General features: G+C 44.2%; 1 protein-coding gene across 1 annotated transcript; it reads right to left on the bottom strand.

Annotated features, from left to right (window-relative positions):
- HAPSTR1 (HUWE1 associated protein modifying stress responses) lies at window positions 1-27,221 on the bottom strand. Its single transcript, XM_086691314.1, has 4 exons — window positions 26,561-27,221; window positions 25,838-25,918; window positions 14,204-14,479; window positions 1-2,508 (listed from the first exon to the last, which is right to left on the bottom strand). Exons 1-4 carry the CDS (start codon window positions 26,784-26,786, stop codon window positions 2,264-2,266), a joined length of 828 nt encoding a protein of 275 aa, XP_086547440.1. The 5' UTR covers window positions 26,787-27,221; the 3' UTR covers window positions 1-2,263.
- Between the last annotated feature and the right edge of the window lie 174 nt (window positions 27,222-27,395).

The following is a 27,395-nucleotide window of genomic DNA, read 5'->3' on the forward strand; positions in this document are numbered from 1 at the left end:
TAAAGTTTTTAAAAAGTTTAATGGAGCCAATAAGGCATATAAATCGTGTTCTGGCAGACATTAAGACCTGCTTTCTCTAACCAAAGAAAATGGCACATGTTTTATCAAAATTTGACAATCGAGAGTAAAGGGTACTGAGATTCAGCGTCAGAGCACCAACTAAAACAAAAAACAACCAAAAATAAAAAATTTAAAAAAACCTGTTATTCTTCGGAAGGAGGAACTAGAGAACCAAGGCATAAAGGGAGGGTTATACAGGCGTTCCTCAATCTCAAAATCCTTCAGGAACAGGGGGTCTGGCCACTTGTGAGCTACGCTTCACACCACACCAAACGCCAATTCCAGAATCTAAATTTACAACGATGGAAAAAAAAAAAAAACAAAAAAAAAAAACAATGGTAACTCCAAATGCATTTCTGGGCATATTCCAAAGGGAAGCTTAAAAGTATTCCTAAGACACAGGCTCGTTTGTTTCAGGTATAATTCTTCCTGCTATTATATTCAAACAAAAAAGAATGATCCACTTTTTGCAAAAATTTTCAAATACCTCACTTTCAGTCCTAAGTTTTACTATGGAATTGACTTTTGTTCTGTTGGGGTTTTTTTTTTGTTTTAAATAGGGCTATATCTATACGAATACAGAACATTTCTAACATTCCATTCACCTCCCACCCAGTCCATGAATATTATGGTTAACTTAGCAAAGTTTCTTCACAGAAAGATATTATTAAATGGCTGAAGGAATTGCAAACTTTAACAAAGTGCTGTGAGTAATTACTGGAAAAACCCTTCCACTGATTTGCAGTGGTCTTTTAAGGATAAAAACAGGAAGTTAACTGATACTGGACTACAAGTTTGCAAGGAAACATTTTCACTGTCCTACTTGATATATAACATAATAATATGATAGAATAAATTACAGTACCTGGCAGGCTGACATCAGTTCTTCATCTAAAAAAGACTATCATTCAGTTCAAGATATTAAAAATGAAGGTGAAGCATGCTCTAAAACATTGTGGCTACAAGAGGTCTTATAAGGGACCAAAAGAGGAATCTACTCAGAACCTTTATTTAGGTCTAACTAACATCTAGAGAAGCCTCCATGCGATTCCATCTTTTCCAGAATGAGATTCCAAACTGCACTCTTTAGGGGAGGGGGGACTGGAGAGTGGGGGGGTTGCTACTTAAGTTGCGATCACATTATTGGCAGATCGAAGACCTTTATCTTCCACCAACTCCAATGGAAAACTGCACAAAGTAGGGCATTCATGAAAAATGTAGATAGAAAAGGACACAAAAGACTGGAATACCTACCCTCCCCCACCATCCATCTCCCTCTCGCTAATGCAGAGCCAAAAAGGAAGCCCATCCTCCAAGTTTATGACCTCACTACTGTAGGTCCCCCTTGAATGCAGTCTACAAGTTTACATTTACCATAAGGAACAGTACCCTGCATGGGAAGTAGTACTTGTCTTAAAACAGGAGTATTTTAAGCCTACGGGGTCAATCTGGGGGGGCACTTTAATAATCATATTGCTACTTTTAGAGCGCTAACACACACAGTGAATCCAATAAAGTTCTGTGTATTGATTCAATATTAAGTATTAATTGCATGACCATCATAGCACCTCTTTACATCACACAATCACCAGAATTAGAAACTGCTTGGAAAACTAAAACCAGGGCACAGTCCCATCATCAGAAGTTGCACACTGTGGACTACAGAGAGACCAGGTGCACGGTACAGGGCCGCTGCAAAAACTGGAAGCCTGCAGATTTGACGAGGAAGCCAAATCGTGGGTCTGAGATCATTTTAGGAACCTGGCAATACTGTTGAAGCAAAATACTCAACGCAGCAGGAAATGGACCAAAAAGAAGAAGAAGGGGGGTGGGGGTGGGAGGGGGTGGGGGAAGCATTCTATATAACCAAATAACATCTGATAGTTCCTTTCCCTTTGAGAATAAATACAGTTAAGGTCACTTTTAGCCTTGGAACGGATAATATGTTTGCCTATGATGATCTTGCTAATGACTACACAATGTCTGATGTCCTCTGCTAGGATTATAGTTTTAAGAAAGCCATGGTTACAAGAGGCATCTACTGTAAATACCTAGAGCTTCCTTTTATGGCAACCACTATAGAATTCACTTGTCTTAAACAGTGAACAAGGGAAGATGGCCTCATGTTTCCTTTGCAATAAGAGTATATGTGGAGGATCGAGTGGCTTTCAAGCAGCATGGTGGGTGTGAAAATGTCTGTAGTTTAGATCATTCTGTTGCGTTTATGGGTTGGTGAGTCTGTAATGACATCGCCACACTGGGCTGAGGTACGCTTTCTAGTTCCACCATTGTCCAAGTGGAGTGCCATTTCTTCTGATATGAAAGTGTTCAAATCGACATCATGGAGTCCATTTCTCCTTCGACTAGCATTCGATCCACTGCTTACATGTGTAGGAGAGCCTGGGGTACTCGAACGCACGCTTATACTAGCCATTGCACCACTAAGACCTAGGAAGAAGAAAAAAGGTTTTAGAGTTGCTCGATTATTTAACCCTCTTGAAAGCAACCCACTTTACTTTCAATGTTTCATAGTGTCAAAGGAGGTCTGCCTGTTTTCTTAAGGAGTCACCAGGGGGCAGTTATGTTTTCTTCTGGAAAAACGAATCGTCGGGCTTTTGGCATAGATGTTTCATTGGGAAGACTACCACTATTTACAATATTGGTAATTACCAACTCTGGGAAGCATATTCTGTCGCAAGCACCGTGTAAGGTGGACACACAGATCACAAAACCCTCCCGTCTACTCTACTGGGTATATACTGCTTATAATTTATGGCTGAGGACAGCAAGCGCATGCTTTAAATAGGACATTTTGGTTATCCAGAGTCACCACCCCCAATAGATCCCCCTATAGTGTGTGTATGTGCACGAAGGGGAGCGATGATTTCTAGGTCTGAGTGGGCTCATTCCAACTTCCCCCAAATGATCATCCAAAACCGTGCATGCTGCAGCCCAAAAAAGGGGTCACTACTGAAAAAGTACACAGGGACCTCAAGCACAAAGTGAGTCTGCCCTTGGATGAAACAAGCTATACGATCGCCCAAGGTCTGGACTTGATTGGTCTCCTCGGGACAACCTCACTTATCATCATGGATGATCCCTCTGAGAAGGAGGTAGTGCCTATGGCGGTATAAAAAAATCCTGCTGCCTTCAAGGTTGAATTAAATCCAGAATAGACCCAGCACCCAACGCTGGACACTCATCCCTCAGATTCCTGAACAGTTAAGGAGGCAAACATTATGTTCCACTCTGAAATGTTCAGGATGAACCTGTGAAAGGCCCAAGAGACGCCAGGAAACATTAACCACAGCGTTGAATTTGAAAACCTAACATCACGAACGGTGGATTTCCCTTACGAACTTCCCCTTACGTTATTCTAGCCTCACACAGGGTTTTTGTTATTGCTTGGCTAACTTCACAGACTATGACCTAGGATACTCCATGTTCCCAAAGAACAGAACTTCTCAGATTTTAAAATGAGCTTAGAGGTTGGTCTGGTAGGGGCCCATTCTAGTTTATACTGTTAATGTGATTTAAATTTGAATGTTGAGAAAAAATTCTTTCTACCACATCAACTTTGACATTATTCTGACTCTACAAATACTCTGTGAACATTCTCAGGCTGCAGGCCTCAACAGCCTCCCTTATGCTGATTGTGTTCTGCAGCCCAAACCTCTTCCTGCTCTCAAACTCCCTACCTGGTAGCCATCAGCCCCCTCCTTGCTCTGCCTGTGGAAGATGCGTCCTCCCTCCCACTGGTGGCGAGGAAGGGTGGGCACGGCACTCCTTAGCTCTAAGCCATTGCAAGGCTGGTGCCTATTTAAAAAAATATAATAGAGGCACTAATCTTGGGAGTACTTCCTGTGTGAGGCAGGTGCTACGTTAAGTACTTTTAATTTTCATCCTCACAGTGATCCTACGACATCCGTATAGTCTGTTTGCGGATGGGAAATGGAGGTTAAAAGGTTAAGTAACGACCCAAGGTCACACAGCTAGTAAGCAAGAGCTGCGACTCAAAACTTAAGCACAATCTCATGTTCCCCTTGACTGTTACACTCTTCAAGTCAACATGATTTTAGCATGAAGCGGCTACAGGGTGTGCGCCTGGCCTCTCTCAGGCCTCGTGCTCCCACACCACCGGGAGAGCGGATGCGCATGGCCAAGTAGCTCTGGTAGGTTGGCCAGCGCCTCTCTTCCACCGTGTACACCTGCTGACGCCTGGCCCCCAGCTCCTCCGGCACCTATTCTGCCCTGAGGCTCCTTTCCTGACTCTGCCACCTCTCTCCTATTTAGTCTCTGGCTGGCTCCGCTTCCCTCCTGCTTGAAACTCTCCACTCCTTCCTGTCCGCAGCCCGCCAGCTCCTTCCTCAGTGGCCTCTGCAGGGTTCACTTCCACTGGACAAGTTGGGTGCCACGCAGGGTGGTGTCCTCTACCCCTTAGCTTACCTACGGGCATCGTTTTCCACAGCACAGGGGATCTCTCCTGTGCACATGGGCCCATCCACAGTTCTAACTGCCTGCTGGACCTCTCCCATTTAACATCAAAAAGGCGCTACACGCTGCTTCTTCCTCAGGCCATGCAGGTTTATTAAAAAATAAATAAAAGGGAAAGAAACATTTTGAGCTCATTTCATGCAACGCGGTACAATCGTGTAGCTTCATCTCCATCTAACGTACATGGTGCCTCACACACAGCATTCGCTCAATTCTGCAAACAGGGGAGTGCTTCAAAGTCTATCCATTTTGAAATGCACTGAAACCCAAACCTGCTGGCATTCATCCCCTCTCCAAAGCCAGGAAATAAACCCAGGTGGCTCTTGTCTCTTAAATCTCTGCCATCAAGTTTTTAAAAACTCAAGTTATTCCCAAATTGCTGGCATGTTTTTTTTCCCCCAAGTTCTGTGTGCTGTGCTTTCTTTTTTCCAACCTAGCGGCCTGAAACAAACTACTAAAAGGTGTCCGTGAAATTAAAACAAGAACCTTTTCATAGCTGGTTCATAATACAGGAAGTCCTAAGATAATTAGACTGCAAAATGTAGGCCTTCAGCACGAAACTGGGCTAACTTCAGTAATTAATCCCCTTTATCATTTGAAACCATCAAAAGAACTCAACAACCCCCCCCCACCCTGAACCCCTCTTGTTAACATAGCAACATGTTTATTAACACCTAAGGACAAATACCCAAGGCTCACAGAATACTCCACCAGAAGTGAACAGGCACATCAAGCAAACACTTCTATTGTTTCCACTGCTATTCTCCGTGAAAAAGAAGAGACATTAAATATCAATTTGGTCAATTTGAAAATTCCCCAGTAACTGCTGGGCAACTGCCATCTTTCTTCTGTTGAGTGTATGACTGGGGGCTTTAGTTGGGCAGCTCAAGTGCAACCACAATGTGCAACATGAGCTTCCTCCTACCTACTCTCAGCAGTGAAAATTCTTTTCAACATTTAACTAGCTGAAAATCTTCCCCAAAAACACTTTCGTGTCAAAAAAAAAAAAAAAATTAAGATTAACAACCAAAAAATATATATTTTAAACAGCCCAAATTTTATTTTACAAACCAATGACAGCTACTGGAAGATGCTTCAGGAAACCTTAGCTAAGCCACATGAACAATCAGGCCTATACAAGTACAGAGAGTCTGAACATGCTTCAGAACTAAAAACTAAGTTGTACAGCCCGAGGGCATACAACTTAATTTCTACCAAAACACACTTTTTCAAAAGGGCTATGGGAGTATCAGTTGACAAAAAGCAGAACAAGTAGTATGATTAGACAGAAAAGTCTCCATTGCTTAATACAAGATAAACTTAGCAGTTTTAAAGTTTCTGCATTCGTTTTAAATGATTAGTGCAGGAGGGAGGGGAAAAAAAAAAGATTAGGATGATTTAATCATACTTTAAAAAGAAAGCTCCCACTGGAGCTAAAACAGTTACAGTCCAGGTTATAGGTATCTAGGTTACATGGTCAAATGTTAAGAGCAGCACATAACTATTATTTTCATACCAAGTTCATGCTTCAGATAATAAGATAATCCTGTTTTCAGAATTAATTACATGTAATTCCAGTTTACCAGCACATAGTTAGATCACATATAGGCACAGAAAGAGCAAATGCAGACCGATGCACCCCCCCCCTTCCTCGGTCCAGCAGCCCGTGGCCTGGAGGCCGCCTCTACACTCTCTACCTGCTCCCCAACTCCCTAAGACTGAGAGCAGAGGGCCAGCCCCAGAGGAGAAAAGGCGGAGGACTCTCATTGTCGATCCACTCAGCACAGGCTCAGAATGCTCGGCAGATACGCTCCACCAGTTTTTTTCATCTGCAGCATGAGAGGGGATTTGAAATCCCCACAATTTGAACCAAGTGAGAACTTCCTGACTGGAACCCTAGGAAACTGGCATTCTTGCATTTCAAATGAATTGCACTATTCAAATGGACAGAGCTCCCTGTGCACAAAGTGGTGTTCTGAGGTTTTGAAGCAAGCAAGCACTTGTGTGTAAATGTCGTGTTTGAAATGCACCAAGGAAGGAGTTCAAATCACTGAAAAAAGAATTCTACTAAGATTTTAGTAATTTGAAGTAGATACCACTCCCCACCCCAATATGTAAATTGTAATACTGAATTTTTATTGAAGTAAAGCACACTAAATCAAACCAATTACAAAGATACATGTGTCACACCAAGAAAACATTTTCAGTTATGCTGACAGCCCAATGCTTTCAGTTTTTCAAAAACAATTTTAATGCCATGGGAAAAATGCTCACGACGTTAAAATGAAAAAAAGATACAGTACCATATATGCAGTATGATCTCAACTATGAAATAATTTTAATATTTATACATTGAAAAAAAAAGACTGAAAGAAAATGCACCAAACATTTAACTGTGGTTATCTCTGTATAGTCAGATAACAAGATACTGAATTTTTTACTTTTCGGAAATTTTCAAACTTTCCAAGAGAATGTTATTCGTAAATCAGAAGACTAGTGGAAAATTTAAATTCAAATGTTCAAGTGCTTCGTAAACTACCAGAGGACATTAAGTACTAGGTGCACGAACTGGCTTTGAGGCATGGCTGCATGGACTCCTTTTTCACATCAATGAAAAACTGTCCAAGAAAATTTTCCTGCAACTTCCAAACAATTTTGTATCATTGATGGTAGCTTTAGTGAAGTCCTACCCCAGAAACTTCAGCAGCTAATATCTAATCTTAACATAAAGAAATGCCAAGTTTTCATCAAAAATTTTAATGCTGTTAATTGCCTTCGTTTTCCTCATTCCCAAAAGCTGGTTTGAACAAAGGCCGTAATTTAGAGATTCCAGCCTTCAGAGATGAATTTTAATTAAAGAAGCTTCTTTGAAATAATCATTTTTTTAAGCATTTAAGAGAGGCGATTGTTTTGGTGCATTAAATCTCTTACATCTTTATTTCCAAATAAGTTTTTTAAAAAATATTTTGCTGTTAAAATAACTACTGACAGTTCTGTTATTTCAGGAAGATGCAGACACGCACACAGTAAGTCTCTAGCACTGTCCCACACGCTGCACAGGGAGTGTGGGCAAGAGAAGGGAGCACCTTGACAGGTGCATGGATTTCCAGTTAGTCCTCTGCAGTGTTACAAGAGTCTCCTTTACACTACTCCACCAGTGTAAAATCGCTTAACCTAAGCACCGGTGCGGTCAGAATATTTCTAAACATTTAGCTCTAGGATGGAAGGGGACAAGAATCATTAAGGAAGAGACAGAACCAAGCACAATTACTTAATTTCTTCTTAAATGTACTGGATCTCAGGTGAAATTTTATCAAGAAGCTTTGCTCTCACTGGAATTTCCTAACTTCCCTTCTGTACCACTCTAGAGCACACAGGCCAAACGATGTGCTGACCAAATTAACCAAAGCTACAAAAACCTGTGCTCAGAGGAGTACGAAAACCCTACTGGTTCAAGCTGCCTGGAATCACAGCTTTCCATAAACCCTAGGAGAAGGTGGTATCAGTTTTATACCCTGAGTATGACAAACTAGGAATAGGCCCTACATTTTTCCTAAGTTAAATTCCTACCTGACCTTACACAATTTTCTGAAAAGCCCTACACCCAGTTTTCTCCATGTCCAAGAATCTGTCAAGCAACTTAATGATTTAAGAGAACAAGAATCACCATCTACGTAGCCCAGAGAAGACTAAAGGCAAAAAAAGCAAGTAGCCATAAATGGAGTCTATGAACTCCGAAGGCAATGTACCGTGCGTCAATCTGAATGCCTAGGTTTGAACACTTCAAATGCTCTCATAGAAATCTATCAGGCTAGAAATTCCTCAAAGACATTACCTAACTCCTCCTTGTATCACACAGGCCCCTACCACTAGTCTCTAATAGACTGCATGGTATTTACTTTCAGTAAAATGCTGGGCAATAGAAAAGGCTGCATAATGACAATATATACTTTATCTTTAAATGACCACCCCTTACACGGAAGGACATGAACTGCAGAAATCAGAACTCATAAAGACCACAGCCACAAAAAAAAAAAAAAAAAAAAAAAAGGCAGGATTTCAAACTAAAAAGGATTCAGACTTCAGACTTCAATACTTAAAAGAGCTGCTGGCTTAACTCACAAAATGCTTTCTTTGAAAAAACAAACTTTCCTTTGTTTGAAATTCTCCAGGGTCATGTAAATGCTGGGTTGCCTAAGCCTCTTTCAGTACTTACACTGGTGAATGTAGCATCCCACTGCCTTTTTAAAACTTCCTATCTTAAACACCAAAGGAACTTAAAACTGGACAATGGGAGATCCTAAAGCCAAATGCCAATGACAGCAACAGCAGTGCCTATTATGACACGACACCCTGCATGCTAGGGGCCTGAGTTTGAACTGATGAATTCTACAGGACGACCCAGGCCCAGTGATGTTAATTCCTAGTACTTCAGTCAAGAATGCCATCAAAATGACTTCTGGAACACAAACCAAGTGTTTCTGTTTTTTACAGAACAGTCTGAACCAGGGCCAGAACCTACAAAGACCATCCACAAGATGTGAGGAGGCTTTAATGTCGGTATCAAAAGAGCGAGCGAAGTCCGACTTCGAAGATATCCAGCTCCTTCTCCCAATCAGCTCTCTCCCCCCTTCCAGGAACGTATGCCCCAATCTTACTCTCGACCCTTTCCTAACCCGCATGATAATGAACAGAACTCAGAAGGAGGAGACCAGATTTCATCTAAGGCTTTCCAGATATAACACTAGCTTGGGCAAGTCAAGTCAAAATCTGTCCATCCAGTAGAAAGAGAACCTCACTAACTCCACAGATTTATAGCAAGATAAAAAAAGTGCAAGATCCTAGCAAGCAACATAAGTTATAAACAGTAAGTTTTAAATTATCCTTCCCCTCTGGAGTAATATATGCAATTTAAAAGGGCATCCTTACTGAAAAGAGGAGGGAAAAAGTACCCTCAAAGGCTACCTGATCTCCAGGTCTACTTTTGCAATAAAATGCCACCCAGAGGCAAAGAGAGCACTCTTTGCACAGGACTCAGAACTAACCGAAAATCCCGCTTCTCCCAAGGTAAAAAGGTATTATGAAAGGGTAAGTACCTTGCTTGTTTCTCATTTAATCTAACACCTTACAAAGAAGACTGCCTTGGAAAAGTAAACCATCTTGCCCAAGGTCATACCGGGAATGTAGCCTACACACAAAAGCCTAAATAAATATTCTTCCTACTAAATAAACCAGAAATACAGGCCCCGAACCATTCACCTTCAAGCCTACTTCTCAAGGTTCACCCATGGCGAAAACCCCAAGATACAAAATTCATGTATTTTCTGATGTCTTTAGAGAAGAAAAATAAGCCTAGGGATCTTTCCCACCCCACTCCACCCTTAAGCCCATGGGGGAAGGACCATAAATGCACAAATATGGAGGCACAGTGGTTAAGAGTGTGTATACAGGCAGATCCGGAATACCTATTCTACCACTTACTCATCTGTTCCATCACAGCCAGATACGCCCTTTCTTCATCAACAAAATGGTAGTAACTCCGGGCAAGTGTAAGGTCAAATGAGAACCTCCTGAGTTGCTTGCACTAAGTAAACACTAAAATAGCTGTAATGGTACATCATCCTCAAAACCCATTCAAGTCTTGGATGTTCTAATTTAAGGAGTTTACTTTGTAGCTCTCCTAAGGTACACCATTACTTCTACCCTTATTATAGTCATCTGGGGATCTGTGATCCTCAACTCTTTCTAAAGGTTCTCTGCACCCACTGTACTATATATTTTCACATAACAGACCTCTGAACTCTCTGTTCAACTTAGAATACATCTAACACCAGGTTCTTTGCCAGGTTCTAGTAAAGGCAGAAACTTTAAGACCAGGCCCTGCCCTAAGGTAGCCCCATGTTGGAAAGGACAGCCAAAGAAGCAAATCTAAAGAGAAAGAGCAGATTAACAGCTCAAGGAAGGCTTCAGAAGGGAGAACGAAAGCTTCGTTAGGGAAGAAGCATTTGATCAGTCTTAAAGTATGAGCAGGCAGAGTATGAGCATGTCTCACACATGAGACAGTATAGCTAAGATATCTGGCCCACGGTGAAGATCCAATCAGAAGGGCCTTTCAGTGCTGGGTTCTGACTTCAACTTATTTCTCCATCAACAAAAGTCATTTTTCAGTCAAGTGACGAGACAGAAAGGACTGCTCCAGTGGCCTCAGGAAACACGGACTGGCAACTGGGTCATCTCAGGGCCAGGAAGCAAGAGCAGGAAGCTATTCCAAGAGCCCAGGGTTTATCTTCTCCAAAGAGCCTTCCCTTAACGTACAGCCAGTCTGCACTGTAAAATGTCCCTTTCTGCCCTTAGAACATCATACACAAACCATGCTCAGGACATTAAATTTTCCAAGTATGTGTTGGCCTCAGTAAAAAAGGAAGCACTCTTCATTTATATATTCCCAGAGACAGCACAGAATCTGCCATGTACGCATCTGGATGGCTCCATGAGGAAAAGCCAGGTATTTGCTGACGGGGCGGGAAGGGGAGTCCGCGTAAAGCCCTGTGTGAGAGCCCTGCCTGCAGGGGTGGCGTGGTGGACAGGAGAGAACACGCGCGCCCGGCAGACCGGAAGTGGGCGAAACTGCAAGCAAGGAGCCTGCAGAAGGTGGCGAGAGCTCGAAACCGCGGGAGTGAAATCTAAGTCAGTCAAGAACCTGAGGAAACGGCAGAGGCTGAAGGAGCAGACAAAAAAAAGACCAAAGAAAAGAAAAACTCCAGATGAGAAGGCATGCCTAAGCCACATCATCAGAAAGGGAGACTGAGAACCACCAAAATGGTCCAGGATTTTAGGTCCATCTGAAATCTTCTGTTACATTAAAAATGAGGCGGCAGGTCCTAGCTGCACGTGCAGCACAAGCCTGTGTTTCCCGGACTTCTTGGTGAGTTTAAGATCCAGATGACTAGATGCCATGGTACTCAGAAAAAAAGCAACCTATGCTGCAGACAAGAGCCAGAACAAAGCACAGGACTGATTATGTTCTGTAAGCTTCAGTAACCAGCAGATCTGACTGAAATTGCTTGCTAACCATCTGATGGATGTATAACTGAAATTGGGTTCGGTCTGAGGCAGATGAGGTACTAATCAGAGGATCTTACTATCACACACAGTGTAAGAAATAAATGTACTGTAAGTACCTTACATCTTTGCCATTTTTCTTCAAATAAAAATGTGTATTTTAGATAGATTTAGGGTGCTTCGTACAGGTGTTTAGGAACTGATAAAGAAAAACTATGGTGGGGGGGAACCGTCCTGTCTTATAAAAAGGGATAGAATGGTGTGAACCCCCTACACTCATGTTTGCGGTTTATAAACTTAAGAAGTTTGCTTCAATACACAGTGCTTCTCCTATGCACCCCTCCCCCACCACCCCATACCCTAAAACTTCATAAATTTAGACTCTCCTTCCAATGCAGATTCCTAAGAACTTCAATTTGACTTCAATTACATTTCACAGATCTGGTTAAGCAAATTATATGCAAAACTAAATTCTGACAAGTATGTGCCCTAATTGAGATGTCTCCAAATATGTTTTAAACGATCATCTAAACAGCTTTCACTTCAATTTATAGACTATCCAATAAATCAGATCACTAGGACAGCTGGTTACAAAGTTGGTCATTAATCTGCCTTACAACTTAGTTAACAATGCCCTATTACTAGAAATCATTCCAGTCATTGTAAACACTCAAACCAGACTAGCATTCTCAACACATCGATGTCCTCTACAAACCACTATAGGACAAAACACGATGCAATTTATGTTTCTGTACACTCTTTCAAGAGGCCATATTACTAGACTGTTTTAAGACACAAACTCAGGGTATGAACCTTAGGAGTAAGAGTAAAGAGTACACTGAGTCTCCACTATATTCTGGACTTGTGCTAATGGGTAACTTTATTGAAGGGAAAGATTATTTTTCTACATAGCTTTATAATTATGAACTTTCTCAAACCTCACAATTTAAACTTAAGTCAAAATTATAAATAATCTCTTCTTAAAACTACACTGTTACTAAAACTCCAACAGAAGTTCAGGAAAATAATAAACCACAAGTTGAACAGTCTAAACAGGGGTTAGGGGGAAGCTGGCCCTTTTTACAAGGTATACAACTGCACTAAGATTTCGTAACAAGAGTGGCATCTGTGTGTCTTAAAACTATCTTCTTAAGTATAGTAGAACAGAGAAAAAGGAAATCTTAACGAGACAGGTATGGAATGAATCTTAAATTGCACTTGACAATAAAGAAAATCAGAATGCTTAGAGAGACAACCGCATACGGCCCTACCATGCGCAGACAGGACAGTCACCTGACACTACACACGCTTCCAATCATTTGTTCCAAACTTAATGGTAAAAGATGTGAACTCTGTAACAAAGACCAGATGGACCTCTTTTTTGCCTGAGTTTCAGAGGTTCTGATGCATGACTATTCCACTACATGAGACAGTGGCAGTCCTAAGTACTGCATCCATACATCAGGGACTTTCTCTTGCAACAGATGTATTTTTAACTTATCAAACTATCAAAAGGGAAAAACACTGTTTCCAACCCCAGGTTCTGATGAGGGTTGTAGGTAAAGAATCAAGGTCCGCTGAAGAGAACAAGAACATAAGCATTAAAGCTTCAAGGATATAGATGTCCTCTGCATATATATTCCACCCTTTTTACTACAAGGTTACTTGGTTTTTTAGATGGCCTATACTGTGGCCCAGAAATGTTGACTTCTAACAGGACTCCTGACCTAATTCACTAATTGCTTCTCTCTGCTCAATCACCTGCACCATTCAAGTTTTCTTTTCTGTATCTACTAAGTCTCATTACTTTGTTGTTCTTTTATTTTCACAGCAGTATTAAATGTCCTGTAAGTACCTCTCCCAGTTCTATCTGGAAATCTGTATTAGAGAGGAACAAACAACAGACTTGTTGACTGCATATCCCAGGCTTCTCCAGTAATACTTAAACCCCTTGGCCAAGAATGCCGCCTTCTGGCAGGTCTGGCCTGGGGAGATAGTGATGGACTGTCCTGACAGTCCTGACTATCAAATCAAGGACCTAAGGGACAAGAGACATAAGGAAAATCAATCATTCTTACATTTGTCCATTCCCACCTGGGTCATCAACTCTCACCTTTGACAGGCACGCTCAGTAACTTACAGGGCCAAAGGGAGTCCCCAGGAGAACAGCCCAACAATTTCCTGCCTCACTTGCCTGCTGCTAACCAGGTTCTCCAGGCAATTGGAAATATAACAGAATTCCGAAGACACAAGAACTTCCTGTTTGACTCAGAATAATAGGAAAACATGTACAATAAGAAGTATAAAGTAATAAATTCTAATCAACGTTGCAAGATTCTGTTACTGTGACACTGATAAGCTCAAACTAACTTTCTAAAAACATTTTTTAGGATAGGCTAGCTAACATTCAAAAATGGCCCAGGTAAGTTCTTAGCTTACATTCTGCGTAAACATTTCTGGAGCATTTAGTTACTAATAAGAGACAAAACACAAGACAATATATCTGGACCTAAACCTAAATGCATAAAGGGGTCCACAGGCACACTCTTAACCACTTTTCCAAAGAAATATGTTTAAACGGCTTTACCATGCAGAGCTATGGCTTCCCGGAAGGGTTGCAAATCAGTCTCTACAGATGAGCTAGTTTCCGTTGAAGTAGCTCGGTTAGGGGACACTACAGTCAGTCTTGGGGGAGCTCTAGAGTTTCGTGGTGGAGGAACTTTCCCACACAGGAAGCTGATCAAATCTTCTCTACGAATAGTTCTTCTGCGCTTTTTAACCCAAGCCAACACATCCTTATTGCGTCGTTGATAGCCAATCTGAATTCCAATATCAAAACTTCGCTGATGAGTATCCACGCTTTCTGTTAGGAAAAAAGAACAAGAAAAAGATACATCATGATCAGCAGAGCCATGCAGCATTCTCTCCTAAGAGAAAACCATTTCAGGAGCTAACCAAAATGAGCATCATGAAGATTGGGGTTCTGGAGATCTATCAGTAATTTAGTCAACTGAATGGTATTTCATCCATGTTTCAAGTGTTATACGTGGCATTAAATCTTCACGGTCTAAATTCAGAGCTAACATCACACAGTCCTAGAGCTTCTGCCTTGTTCCTTAAAAAAATAATAGTTTTATTCATTACTTTAAAAAAATTATTTTAATGTTTATTTTCGAGACAGAGCATGGGTGGGGAAGTGGCAAAGAGAGACAGAGACACAGACTCCGAAGCAGCTCCAGGCTCTGAGCTGTCAGCACAGAGCCCAACGCGGCACTGGAAGGCACTGGAACTTACAAACTCAGAGATCATGACCTAAGCTGAAGTCAGACGCTTAACTGACTTAGCCACCCAGGCGCTCTGATGGATACGTTATTCAACGTGTATCAGTACTATACTCAGCTTCACTTTAGAAAAAAAAAATACCAAGATGACCTTGAAAATGGTACTATGGTCCCCCTGGTGCAAATGAGGAAACAAGGAAGTGAATTACACCGAGTAACTCTACCAAGGTGTAAGAATACATACGAGAGCTCGAATTTTGCTCCAGAGTCCAGGATTCTTAACCACTAAGCTCTACACTCTTTCAGAAAAGAGTGAATTCCTGGGATGCCTGGGTGGCTCAGTCAGCTAAACGTCGGACTCTTGGTTTTGGCTCAGTGAGATCGATCCCCACGTTGAGCTCTGCAATGACAGGGTGGAGACTGCCTGGGAATCTCTCTACCTTTGCCCCTCCCCTGGTCGTGCTCTCTCTCTCAAAATTAACTTTAAAAAAGAATAAAAGGAGTGAATTCTCACAATTCTAAATAGGAGCATCACATCATTCAACAGAGAACTAAATATTACAAAGCACTCAGGCCACCTACATTTACCATGTCATTTTGGGGATACACTCTTACAGATCAGTTCAGCACCAAGAACTGGGAACACACTGAAGGCAGCAGCAAACAATTTAGAAGTGAGGAAAAATTAATTCTGATTGACGAGTCAACACCAACACCAAACAGCACAGTGGAAACAGAAAAGGCTTCCTTTCCCTAGTATACACTTGGATTCCGCTTCCAGTCCCCCAAGTTTCCCATCATTCATAATCATTCCCAAAAGACCTTGCATCTAAAATCTCCGACTGGGCTCCCAGTCTCCCTGTAAGTACTACCCCTCCCTGTATATACTAAGCCCAAGTTTTCAAAAAAACAATCCCTGCTCTTCCCATGATTTTATACAGTTGGAAAAAGAACTGGGAAATTTAAGCCACTGCAATTTATTTTTAGTTGGACTGCTCTGCTAGCAGAAAATCATGAGTATACTTCTAGTGACATTAAAGAAAATGGTTTCAGGGTGCCTGGGTGGCTCAGTTGGTTAAGCATCCAACTTCAGCTCAGGTCATGATCTCATAGCTCAGGAGTTCGAGCCCTGAGTCAGGCTCTGTGCTGACAGCTCAGAGTCTGGAGCCTGCTTCAGATTTTGTCTCCATCTCTCTGTCCCTCCCCTGCTTGTGCTCTGTCTCTCTCTCAAAAATAAATACATAAATAAAAAGTTTAAAGAAAATAAGATGGTTCCAAGGCACCTGGGTGGATCAGTCAGTTAAGTGTCCAACTCTTGATTTCAGCTCAGGTCATGATCTCAGTTTGGGAGTTTGATCCCTGCAACGGACTCCACGCTGATGGAGTGGGAAGAGCCTGCTTGGGATTCTCTCTGCCCCTCCTCTGCTCTCTCCTTCTCTCCCAAGAAAAGAAAAGAAAAGAAAAGAAAAGAAAAGAAAAGAAAAGAAAAGAAAAGAAAAGAAAAGAAAAGAAAAAAAAGAAGAGAAGAGAGGAAAGGAAAGGAAAGGAAAGGAAAGGAAAGGAAAGGAAAGGAAAGGAAAGGAAAGAAAAAGAGAAAAGAGAAAAAAGGAAAGAAAAGAGGAAGGAAGGAAGGAAGGAAGGGGGAGGGAGGGAGGGAGGGAAGGAAGGAAGGAAGGGGGAGGGAGGGAGGGAGGGAAGAAAGGAAGAAAAAGAAAAAAGAGCTGTGTTCCAGAAAGAAACACAATAATCCAGACATCACAGGGAATCCCAAACTGCCATGAATTTGCATTATTAAACAAGATGGCAAGAGGGCAGCACAAGCAGAACTTTATAACAAGGCCTGTTCTTTAGATGACAAATCCCTGTTAAAAAAAAAAAAAAAAAAAAGTTTTTTTAATGGAAGAATTTGTCCATGGGAGCACGCTTTAAAAATAGTAAACTCCAGGGGCGCCTGGGTGGCGCAGTCGGTTAAGCGTCCAACTTCAGCCAGGTCACGATCTCGCGGTCCGTGAGTTCGAGCCCCGCATCAGGCTCTGGGCTGATGGCTCAGAGCCTGGAGCCTGTTTCCGATTCTGTGTCTCCCTCTCTCTCTGCTCCTCCCCCGTTCATGCTCTGTCTCTCTCTGTCCCAAAAATAAAATAAACGTTGAAAAAAAAAAAAATTAAAAAAAAAAAATAGTAAACTCCAGGGGCGCCTGGGTGGCTCAGTCGGTTAAGCGTCCGACTTCAGCCCAGGTCACGATCTCGCGGTCCGTGAGTTCGAGCCCCGCGTCAGGCTCTGGGCTGATGGCTCAGAGCCTGGAGCCTGCTTCCGATTCTGTGTCCCCCTCTCTCTCTGCCCCTCCCCCATTCATGCTCTGTCTCTCTCTGTCTCAAAAATAAATAAAACGTTAAAAAAAAAAAAAAAAAATAGCAAACTCCAGGGGCGCCTGGGTGGCTCAGTCAGTTAAGCGGCCGACTTCGGCTCAGGTCATGATCTCGCGGTCCGTGAGTTCGAGCCCCGTGTCGGGCTCTGTGCTGACGCTCAGAGCCTGGAACCTGCTTCGTATTGTGTCTCTCTCTCTCTCTCTCTCTCTGCCCCTCCCCTGCTCGCACTCTGTCTCTGTCTCAAAAATAAATAAAAATATTTAAAAATTTTTTTAAAAAAAGTAAACTCCATCACAACTTTGAGAAGATTATTCTTATTTTAAAGATAGAGAAAGCAGCTTGGGAACGAAGTAATTTCTCTAGTATCTCATACTAGAACACCAAGTTACAATGTGAACGAACAGCTTCTGATTTCTCCTTTCATCAGAAACAAAGCAAGCGTGAAATTCATTTTAAAGATAAACAGCATTTAGAAGGATACTACAGCACTTTCCATCTCTTAAAGACTCCACTGAAGCTAATCTCACGATGACCTTGCGAAAGCCGGATCTAAAAAGAAGAGATTCTGAAAGCACCGGAAGCATTTTCAGAGAAATCACGTCTTTGCGCGAAAACTGGTCCCATGCCACAGCACCAAACATACGTGTGTACCTAGAAGCAACCAGGTTTCTACAAACCCACCCTACCTAAAAGAATGATTATACTCAAGCTCATAACTTGAGAAGGGGGTTTCCAAACAGAGCGAGGAAATTTTATTTTTCAAGAACCAAATGGAAGCAGGCCCAGAATTGGAAGTACAGAGGGGGGAAAAGTTGGAAGTGCAAAAGGAGTACAAAAAACAAGTGCAAAGAGGACTGCACAGCGCAAACCAAGATGAAGTAGTCGTGTAAATGTACACCTGGCAAACCAGACACCAAAAAAGTCTCCATAAACTGGATACAAAACTCAAGGGCCAAAGGGAGGGGGCCACCAGAAGCGGTTATTTAAAAAAAAAAAAAAATGGCAATTCAGGGAAGAAAGCTAAATTTTGGTTTGTTCTGATTGAGAACACAAGGAAATCCCAAAAATCAGATCTGCAAGGGACTGATTTTTTTTTTCTTTTTTGAAGTAGGCTCCACAGCCAACATGGGGCCTGAACTCACAACCTTGAGATCAAGAGCTGTATGCTCTACGAACTTGAGCCAGCCAGGCCCCCCAAAGGAGGGCCTGATGCTTCAATCACAGATTTGAACAAAGTTGGAAAATGCAATTATTCACTGGTTTAGATGAAAGACAGTTATGTAAGTCGTGAAGCTCTTTTAAAATTTACACAACTAAAAAAAAATGTCTTCCTAATTGACCAATTATTTCACCTCAGAAATTCTGAGTCTGAAACAACAGAACCAACCAAGAACACACTAAATATGAGGCATTTTCTAAAACATGGACTTTTACAGGTTAGAAGGTACAGGAAGAGAAAAGCAAAAAATGACATGTAAGGTCTTCAGGTACACCCTTTTGCACTGCCAGGCCCAATTTGGTTTTGTACCATTAACAGCATATCCTGCAAGGCGAATCCAATCACCTCACCACCCAGATTAACCCAATCTCAGTTACTTCCCTAAACAGAAAACGTCACATTGATTGACCCTAAAGCATTTCAAATACAGTCCTTATGTTTAGGACTTTAAACTGTTGCTCGGTTGAAAATAAAATCCTCCCATCATACCTTGCACTAAACAGGAGACACATGAATACTTACTGAAGAATCTTAGGCCTGACTAGGGTAGATTTTAACGTCATCACAGGTTGATTTAGTGAACAGCAGCACCGTAAACATGCGCAAGGATGGCTTTCTGAAGGCTCTCAGCCCAAGACTGCTGTGACTACATCTGAACCTTGACAAACAGACATCCAAATTCTAGAAATGCAGAGCACAGAAACTGTGGGGACAGTCTCATGTGCAAAGCTATTTTACTGAAGCCAAAAAGCCTCTGCAGCAGGGCCAGAAGCTTGAAGGTTAGGCAAACCCCAAGGGCATCAAAATGTCAACCCAACCTTTAAGCGCAACACATTTATTTCCTTATTCAAAACACAAATGGACTTGGACAAGTCATGGTAGATGTCCCATGTTTCATACTTTAAAAAAAAAAAAAAGGGGGTTTTATATAAGCAGCTGAAACGGAATTCCAGATTTTTACAGGTCTAATCCTGTCCCCACTGGCAGGGGACAAGAGGCACAGAATCATCTGATTACCGAGATGAAGACCAAATGCACAATTTTGTTACTTGCGACACCGACAAGATTAACCCAATCTCACTGTTTATAGCTTTTTGACACTCACAAACCTTATGGGAGTTAGCTAGAGCAGACCTCCCCATTTCAGAGACAAGGAACTGGAGCTGAGGCTCAGAGGGCCGTGCCTGGGAGTCAGGTGAAGGGACACAGTTCTTCCCCAACCAAAGAGAAACCGTCTCCCACTCTCCTTAGAGGGTCTACACACTGTGAGAACATACTGCTAGACCAAAGTAACATTTGCAAGGAATACTAATGACTAAATATCTGAACTTAGAAACGCGTTGGCACTAACCAACCAGTCTGCCACAGGGCAAATAAGTATGAAAAAGGTTTCATTACATACAAAGATCTGAGCTACAGGCAAAATAAAAGCCTTTTCCAACAGTTTTGAGAAAAGGACTCCTATATTCCCTAACAAAGCAGTGTATCCAAAAAGAAGCACTCCCTTGTAGCTACTTAGATACTCAATTTTCACCCAGCACACACAACAATGGAAAGGAGCCAGGGAAGAAATGCAGTGGCCTCATCTGCCTGGCATCCGGTCCTCACCCTGCCTCTCCGAAAGGGATTCCAAAGTTTCTGTTTGGAGAGCTCTAGGGCGAGCTTTCTTCACATTCACTCAAGAGGTGGAACACGTGGTTTAGTGCTCATCTCATCTGCACAGCCCCAAACGGTACCTATGATACTGGTTCAGATTAAGCATGTGACCCAACTCTGGCCAAGAGCCGGTAGAAAGAAGTCATCTGCTGGCAGCTCCCGGAAAAGAAGCGCCAGGGCTCGTCAGCGTCAGCGAGTGACCCGAAGACGCAAGCTGCCAACGAACTGAAACTAGCCCCAAAACAAAGCTCGTGCTTTGCACATACATGTGCACACACACAGTGTAGAGAGCTGAGAGCAGGGCAGACTGAATTAAATCCATCCTATCCTCAGCCTTCCAGCCAGAGAGGAGCCAAACCATGCCCACATCACTGAAGCCTGTCTGCCTTGTAATTTCTGCTTTATTTGCAACCAAAACATCCTTTTATATATAAGTTGTATATAAGAAAAAGATTGTCGGGGTGCCTGGGTGGCTCAGTCAGTTAAGGGTCCGACTCGGTTTCAGCTCAGGTCCTGATCTTGCGGTTTGTACGGCCAATACCTGTATCTGGCTCTGGGCTGGCAGTGTGGAGCCTGCTTGGGATTCTCTATGCCCCTCCCCTGCTCGCGCTCTCTCAAAATAAATAAACTTAAGGGAAAAAAAGACTGTCTTCTACAAAAACTGACAGAATCCACAAGGGATATTAGCGGTTGAGGCCACTACTCCTTATATTAAAAATAAAACTTAAGACTTAGAGAACAATAATCCATATTAAGGCGTTTCTGAACAAAGCTTCAAAGGTCAATAATGGGTTTTTTACAGGTGAGTCACAAACCAAGTCCACAAAGTCAAATTTTAAGGAGATGAAATTCTATTTATCTCCAAGTAGAACATGCTTTCTCTGACCACTGATTTAGACACCAACTGCTCACCACTGGGCCCAAATTCTCAGTACATCCTGCTCACCCTCACTCCACATATGGTCTAAGATGGCTACACGGAAGTGAGACAGCATATTATAAAAAGGATTTGGCATCAAGATATCTCAAAAATAAGGACTTAAAGGGCATCGTGCTATTTTTCTCACCTGCCAATCCAATTTACATTTAGTCCTTTTAGGGAAAGATAAAAAAGGAAAGTACTTTCCACTAAGCTTTTTTCAACACAAGAAAAAAATGCAAAGACATGGGGCACCTGGGTGGTTCAGTCAGTTAAGCGTCTGACTTAGGTCCAGGTCATGATCTCACGGTTCGTGAGCTCAAGCCCCACGTCAGGCTCTGTGCTGCTGGCTCAAAGCCTGGACCCTGCTTCGGATTCTGTCTTCCTCTCTCTCCACCCCTCCCCCATTCATGCTGTCTCTCAAAAACAAAGGCAAAAAAAATTTTAAATTTTTAAAAATTAAAAAAAAAAAAAAAAAAGAAAAAATGCAAAGGCAAAAAATAACCTAGAATTTCTTCCCTTTATCTTAAGGACTTCCCAGAGCCAGAAAAAGCTGAAAAACAGAACTTTAATACCAACAAGGTCAACACTCACCTTGCCCCAGATACCCCAGCACTAAACTCAGATCTTGTCCTCTAAGGTATGGGTAATGTATCCCCAGTTACAGGGGAAAAAATGAAGGAGCACAAATGGTGAAGCATCTCCCTCCATTACCTGTCTTCAGAACCACACAACTAAGTATGGACAGCCCAAAATCCAAACTCTGACAATAGCAGAAGCTGCCATTCTTGCAGTGCTGGCTTTCTTTAAGCACTGCTAGAGTAGACATGCCCCCTGGGCAAACAGTGCTCACGGGGAGAACCAGAAACATCTTTAACCCCCGAAGAGCATCAAGAGAAACCTCCCAACACAGATGATAGAACTCACTATGCAATTCAAGTTTCTGATGCAGTTTTTAAAAGTCAACACAAGGGCACCTAGCTGGTTTAGTCGGTGAGACATGTGACTCTCGACCTCAGGGTCATGAGTTCAAGCCCTACACTGGGTGTAGACCTAACTTTAAAAAATTAAAATTAAAAACTATTTTAAGGGGCACCTGGGTGGCTCAGGCAATTAGGCATCCCACTTCAGTTCAGGTCATGATCTCACGGTTAGTGGATTCGAGCTCCACATCGGGCTCTGTGCTGACAGCTCAGCGCCTGGAGCCTGCTTCAGATTCTGTCTCCCTCTCTGGCCCTCTCCTGCTCACACTCTCAAAAATAAACACTAAAAAATTTAAAATTAAAAAAAAAAAAACAAAAACATTTTAAAGATAAACGGGAGGGGCATCTGGGTGATTCCATAGGTTAAGGCTCTAACTTCAGCTCAAGTCATGATCTCGCAGTTCATGGGTTCAAGCCCCACATTAAGCTTTGTGGGAACAGAATTGAGCCTGCTTCGGATTCTTTTTCTCTCTGCCCCTCCTCCACTCACTCTCTCTCAAAAACATTAAAGAAGAAAAGTCAGCTAGGGAAATGCTGAGAAGTAGCCCTGTAGGGTGAGAGCAAGCATTGGCTCAAGGGCTCTGCTGAAGAGCTAAGGTACCTGCAGCCACTTTAGACTCACCATTGAGGCCCATGGGATTAGCCTTATCCCAGGACAACCACCAGTCCAACCTCTCTTCTGGGCAAGGACCCCCCCCTCCCCAAAACAGAAAAAGTTAGCATTAGATAAGGAGACCAGTACTTTCCTACTGAGGAATCAGGAGACAGATTGCGACTGGCACCCAGGAAAATGCAGGGGGGTGAAGGGAGGACTTTCAGAAGCAAACCACTAGGTGTGGTCCAGTATTTCCCAGGTTAAGCATGAACTTGGGCTGGATTGAAATAACTTCAGTAACTTTTCACTCCCCTCTTCAGTTGCAGACATCAGAAACTGTACCAGGCCAGGAACAGAACCTGACTGAAAATTAAACAAACATCGTCCTCTTTATATTTACCAAAACAAGGTAGAGATGAGAACCGACCATCAAGATTTTTTCTTCCCCTTTCCAAAAGAGGATACCAAAGTCTGGCCCTACTCAGTGGAGTAGAAGGAACCACACACTCCATTTTGCTGAATCCTGTCCATGATGAGGGACAACTCACTCTCCTCTAAATCCTTCGAGCCGAGCCAAACCACACTAACACTTGATTTTTCAAAAAGCCCACAAGCAATCAAAAGATCCTCAGTTAAGCTTTTACCACCATTCTGAGCTTCCAATGTGCTCCCTTTAGGGGTTATCAAGAACCTGGTACAAGTGCCAACCTCTCTGTCCCCGGCCTGGAAAAGGAGCCATTTTTAGCTTTAGCTTTAGTGTTTCATCATATAAAATACTGAAGCAGTGTCCACTTAAAGAGACCCTCCAAATCTTTCCCCTTGTAAATTACATGTAAACATTTGATCAGAGCTATGAAAGATGATTTAGATTTACCACTACTCCAGGCTGCATGCACTGGTGACACTACCTTGCTAATTGTACCAGTTCTATTTAAGGTACCTAATTATTCCTACAGCTGCATTCCTGGTCCCCAAGCACTTCACCCTGAAAAAGAGGAACGTGAGGCTCTGCAGAGCATGATCCTTTCTCTGTCAATCAGTTAAGACTATGTTGCCACACTACCAAATACCACAAACCACAACTTACCTTTCCTAACAGGTAAAGAAAGATAGATTTACCTTTACAGTAACACAACACAAAATACAACGAGTTCTAACAATCTAATACAATAACCCAAGAACATCACGTGATTTTATTTTTTAAAAAACTGAAGCGCTCTCATTAAATCTTCTGAACAGAAACTATATTACAAAAAGTAATTTCAAATCCAGTAATCAAATTAGGGATAATTTCAGAGTTCAGCTTTTGAACGCATCTTCTTACCTAAGGCAATATACAAAACTGCCAGCTTTAATTCTAAACGGATACACCATAAAAACACACAACAGCACCAAAAACTGAACAGAAAATCTAGGGGACATTCGTATTTTTGCATGACCTAGGCAAAGAACTTGGCATACAGAAGCACCAAAAATGGTGCCATCCCCCAGCTTCAAACAAAAAGCAACTGCAACAAACAAATGAACGAACTGTAGTACCTCTCACACAACAAAACGCTACTCAGCAAAAAATAAGTAAAAAATAAAAAAGGAGGGGCAGAATTCACACCTTCAGTATGAACTCAAGGGATCAATCTCAGAAACATGGGAAGTGGATGAAGCCAGGCACAAAAGACCGCATACCATAAAGCTCTACTCATGACCTAATGGAAGTGAGAAACTATATACTACACACAGCAATCAGATCAGTGGTGCCGCGGGCTTGGGTTGGAGGTAGATGCTTTCTCTTAATGTAGGTTTATCAAATTTGAGCTACGATTCTTAAGAAGACTGACTACACAATATCCAAATTATACTCCAAGAAAGGAGTTTTTAAAACAGGTATTAAATATTTCAAAATTCTCTGGATGAAAACAAGAGCCATTCCAGACAATGCTTAACACCCTCAAGCACTGATAAATGTTAGAGTAATTCACTCAAAAATCAAAATTTAAGGAACTCACCTACATAGAATCAAAGTTGACCACTGAGACAACATTTAATCGTTTCCTTTTTCTTGCAAGCCTAGACTGAGTTCCTCCTTCCCTAGAATTAACATTCCATTCACCAGTTTGTTTTCAAATTACTGTCCCCCAAAACTGCAAATTCCACCCAGGAAATCTCACAAGAAGGGACATTTTTCCTATAGAATGCTGCCACCATTTGCACATTCTTACACAAAAATGAGAACCTGAAAAGGCACTCCACAGCCTGTGCTTCAACTTGTTTTGACAATTCTGAAGTGCACAAAGTCCATTACTGTTACCAGCAGCTTCTACAAGTTTCAAAACGTTTGATTTAATTAAATTTTTCCTAAGATTAACAAATTCAAATCCTTTCTCCATAGGAACCTTAACCCCAAAAGACATCAAATCCAAATTTCCAAATCTTCAAAATCGTAAGACACAAAATCTAATGCCATGGTTACTGAGAACGCACAAAGAGCAAGAACCTTTACTTACAGATCTTCCGGTCACTGGGGGGCGGGAGATTAGCCCCAAAAAAACACTATCATAAAGCAGAAATCTACCGACACAAACTCTGGTAACACGTTTCCTGCCAATAATATACAATCAGGTAGATGGCAGCTCTGAAAGCAATTATTCGAGGTTGCTAGGGAAGAACAGTACGTTAACGTGCGCACAGATTATTCCCATCAGCTGATTTTCAACGCACTTAAGTGCTACCAAAGTACCTTGGTCTAAGTTGCCTAACTCTCAAGAATCCTTTCCAGGAGCTGCTCACGTCGGTCTGTGGCACCAAACCATAAACCCTTTTCTTCCCTGGGCGACTTCTGCGATGAGAAGCTGCACCCCTCTCGGCTTCTCAACCTCAGCAGTACTGACACTCGGGGAGGGGGAGCACGGTCTCCTGCAGGGCAGGATATCCAGCAGCCCCCTCTCGGCGATGACGTTCAAAACTGCCCCCCACCGTCAAGTATACCCGAGGCAGGCGAAGAGGGGGTCAAACGCCCCAGCTGAGAATCCGTGCTCTGGCCAGGCCACCCCCGGAGCTCTCTACCCACCAAATACTCCAGGCACTCGGCGGCCGGGTTCGGCAGCAGAAAAGGGCCGGGGTGTCTACCTCCCTAGCAACGGAGGACTCAAGCCCTGACGCAGGCTGCCCTTCCCCTCAGGCGGCAATGCAGCAAGGTTATCTTTACCTTTGTAGAGGTTGGTGACGGCGGTGGCTGCGTTTTGGAAGGGGACCCAGAGAGAAAGTCCTGGCTGCTGACACACTCGGTCTGAAAAAGTGGGTGAGGGGTGCAGGGGAGAAAAAAGAAACACAAAAGACACAGAGAGAGAGGGAGAGACACAGAGAATGAGATGTTATTTGGGCGTCAATCACTCCGAACGGCCATATTAGGTTTCGCCATTTTGTTCCAGGGTTTCGGGATCCCACACTCGCTGCGAGGACGGCAGGCAGGGGGTCGCGGCGGGGCCGAGGCCGAGCCGCGGGGCTCAGAGGTGCAGCCCCCCGCGGCCGAGCCGCGCCCGCCGGAGGCGCCCCCTCCCAGTCCCCGCCCCGAGGCCGGCTCCGGGCACAATGGCCGGCCCCGCCGCCTGCCTTCGCCATTTTGTGAGTGGGAGCCCCTCCCCGGCCCTCCCGGCCCGAGGGGCGCCGGCAGCCGGGCCCGAGGCGCGGGCGGGCCCCCGGCGGCCCCAAACGGGGGCGCCCCCAGCGCCGGCCCCTGCTCAGCCGCGGCCCGCCCGCCGGGCCCGCCCCCCGCGCCGCCATCTTGTGAGGAGGGGGCGGCGGGGCGGTGGGGCGGTGGCGCGGCGGCAGGGCCAGGGCGGCCGCCCTCGGGGCTCTCCGCCGACCGGCCGGCCCCGAGGCGGCGGCGGCGGCGGGGCGGCGGCGGCAAGATGGCGGCGGCGGGCCTCACCTTTGTAGAGCTGGGCCACGGCGGTGGCCGAGTTCTGGAAGAGGTGCCACAGCTTCTGCTGCTTGTGCTCGGGCTGCGCGGCGGCCGCCGCCTCCTCCTGCAGCTCAGGGGGCAGCTGCTCGTCCTGCTCGGCCTCGGCCAGGCACTGCCGCTCCCACTTGGAGAACCAGTGCTCGGGCCCGTGCTCCTGGATCTCGGCCTCGCCCTCCTCCTTCCGCTCCTCCATCCTCCGCGGCCTCCCGCGGCCTCGCCGCCGCCGCCGCGTCCTCCTCAGGCTGGGCCCCCGCGGGAGCGTCGTCGTCGAGCGGCCCGGCGACGGGGCCCAGCGACCGGCGGCGGCTCCTCGCGGCGCCCCAGACCTCCTGCACCCCGACGGCCTGCGAGCCCCGCCCCAAGGCCCCACGCAGCCCGGGACGACCCCCGCCCCGGGCCTCCCCACCCCCGGGCTTCGCGGAAGGTCGCCGCGGCCCAGACGACTGCCGCCGCACCTCGCGTCGCCGGCCCGAACCCGTCTACCGCCCGCCCATGGCGCCGCGGCCCTCCTAAGGCCGCCGCCGCTGATCGCCTAGCCCGCCGCACAGCCCGACCTATGCCGCCGAGCCCACCCCGAAAACTGAGGAACGTCGTCGTCGCCGCCGCCGTCGACGCCTCTGCGGCTGCTGGTCTCCGCCCTCCCCCGCCCACATGCTGACTGAGGAAGCACCGCCCACTCGGCTTCAGCTCTCCGGCCCGGTTGGGGCGCGCCCGCTTCGAGGACCCCCATTGGCCCGATCCGACCGGTTCCGCGTGCCGGCCTCTGAATACAGCTCCGTGATTGGTTCTCCGGCCTGTCTGC

Source organism: Puma concolor, chromosome E3 (genome assembly GCF_028749965.1).
Source record: "Puma concolor isolate L17-30 chromosome E3, mPumCon1.1.hap2, whole genome shotgun sequence".
NCBI lineage: Eukaryota > Metazoa > Chordata > Mammalia > Carnivora > Felidae > Puma > Puma concolor.

What these genes read in the sequence shown, in the direction of transcription:
- HAPSTR1 (XM_086691314.1), bottom strand. Translation starts at nt 26,786, where the DNA reads ATGGAGGAGCGGAAGGAGGAGGGCGAGGCCGAGATCCAGGAGCACGGG. An exon ending in CGTCACCAACCTCTACAAAG is followed by an intron (nt 14,480 to 25,837) that starts GTAAAGATAACC and finishes TTTTCCTAACAG; the next exon opens with AAAGCGTGGATACTCATCAG. An exon ending in GGAAGCCATAGCTCTGCATG is followed by an intron (nt 2,509 to 14,203) that starts GTAAAGCCGTTT and finishes TCTTCTTCCTAG; the next exon opens with GTCTTAGTGGTGCAATGGCT.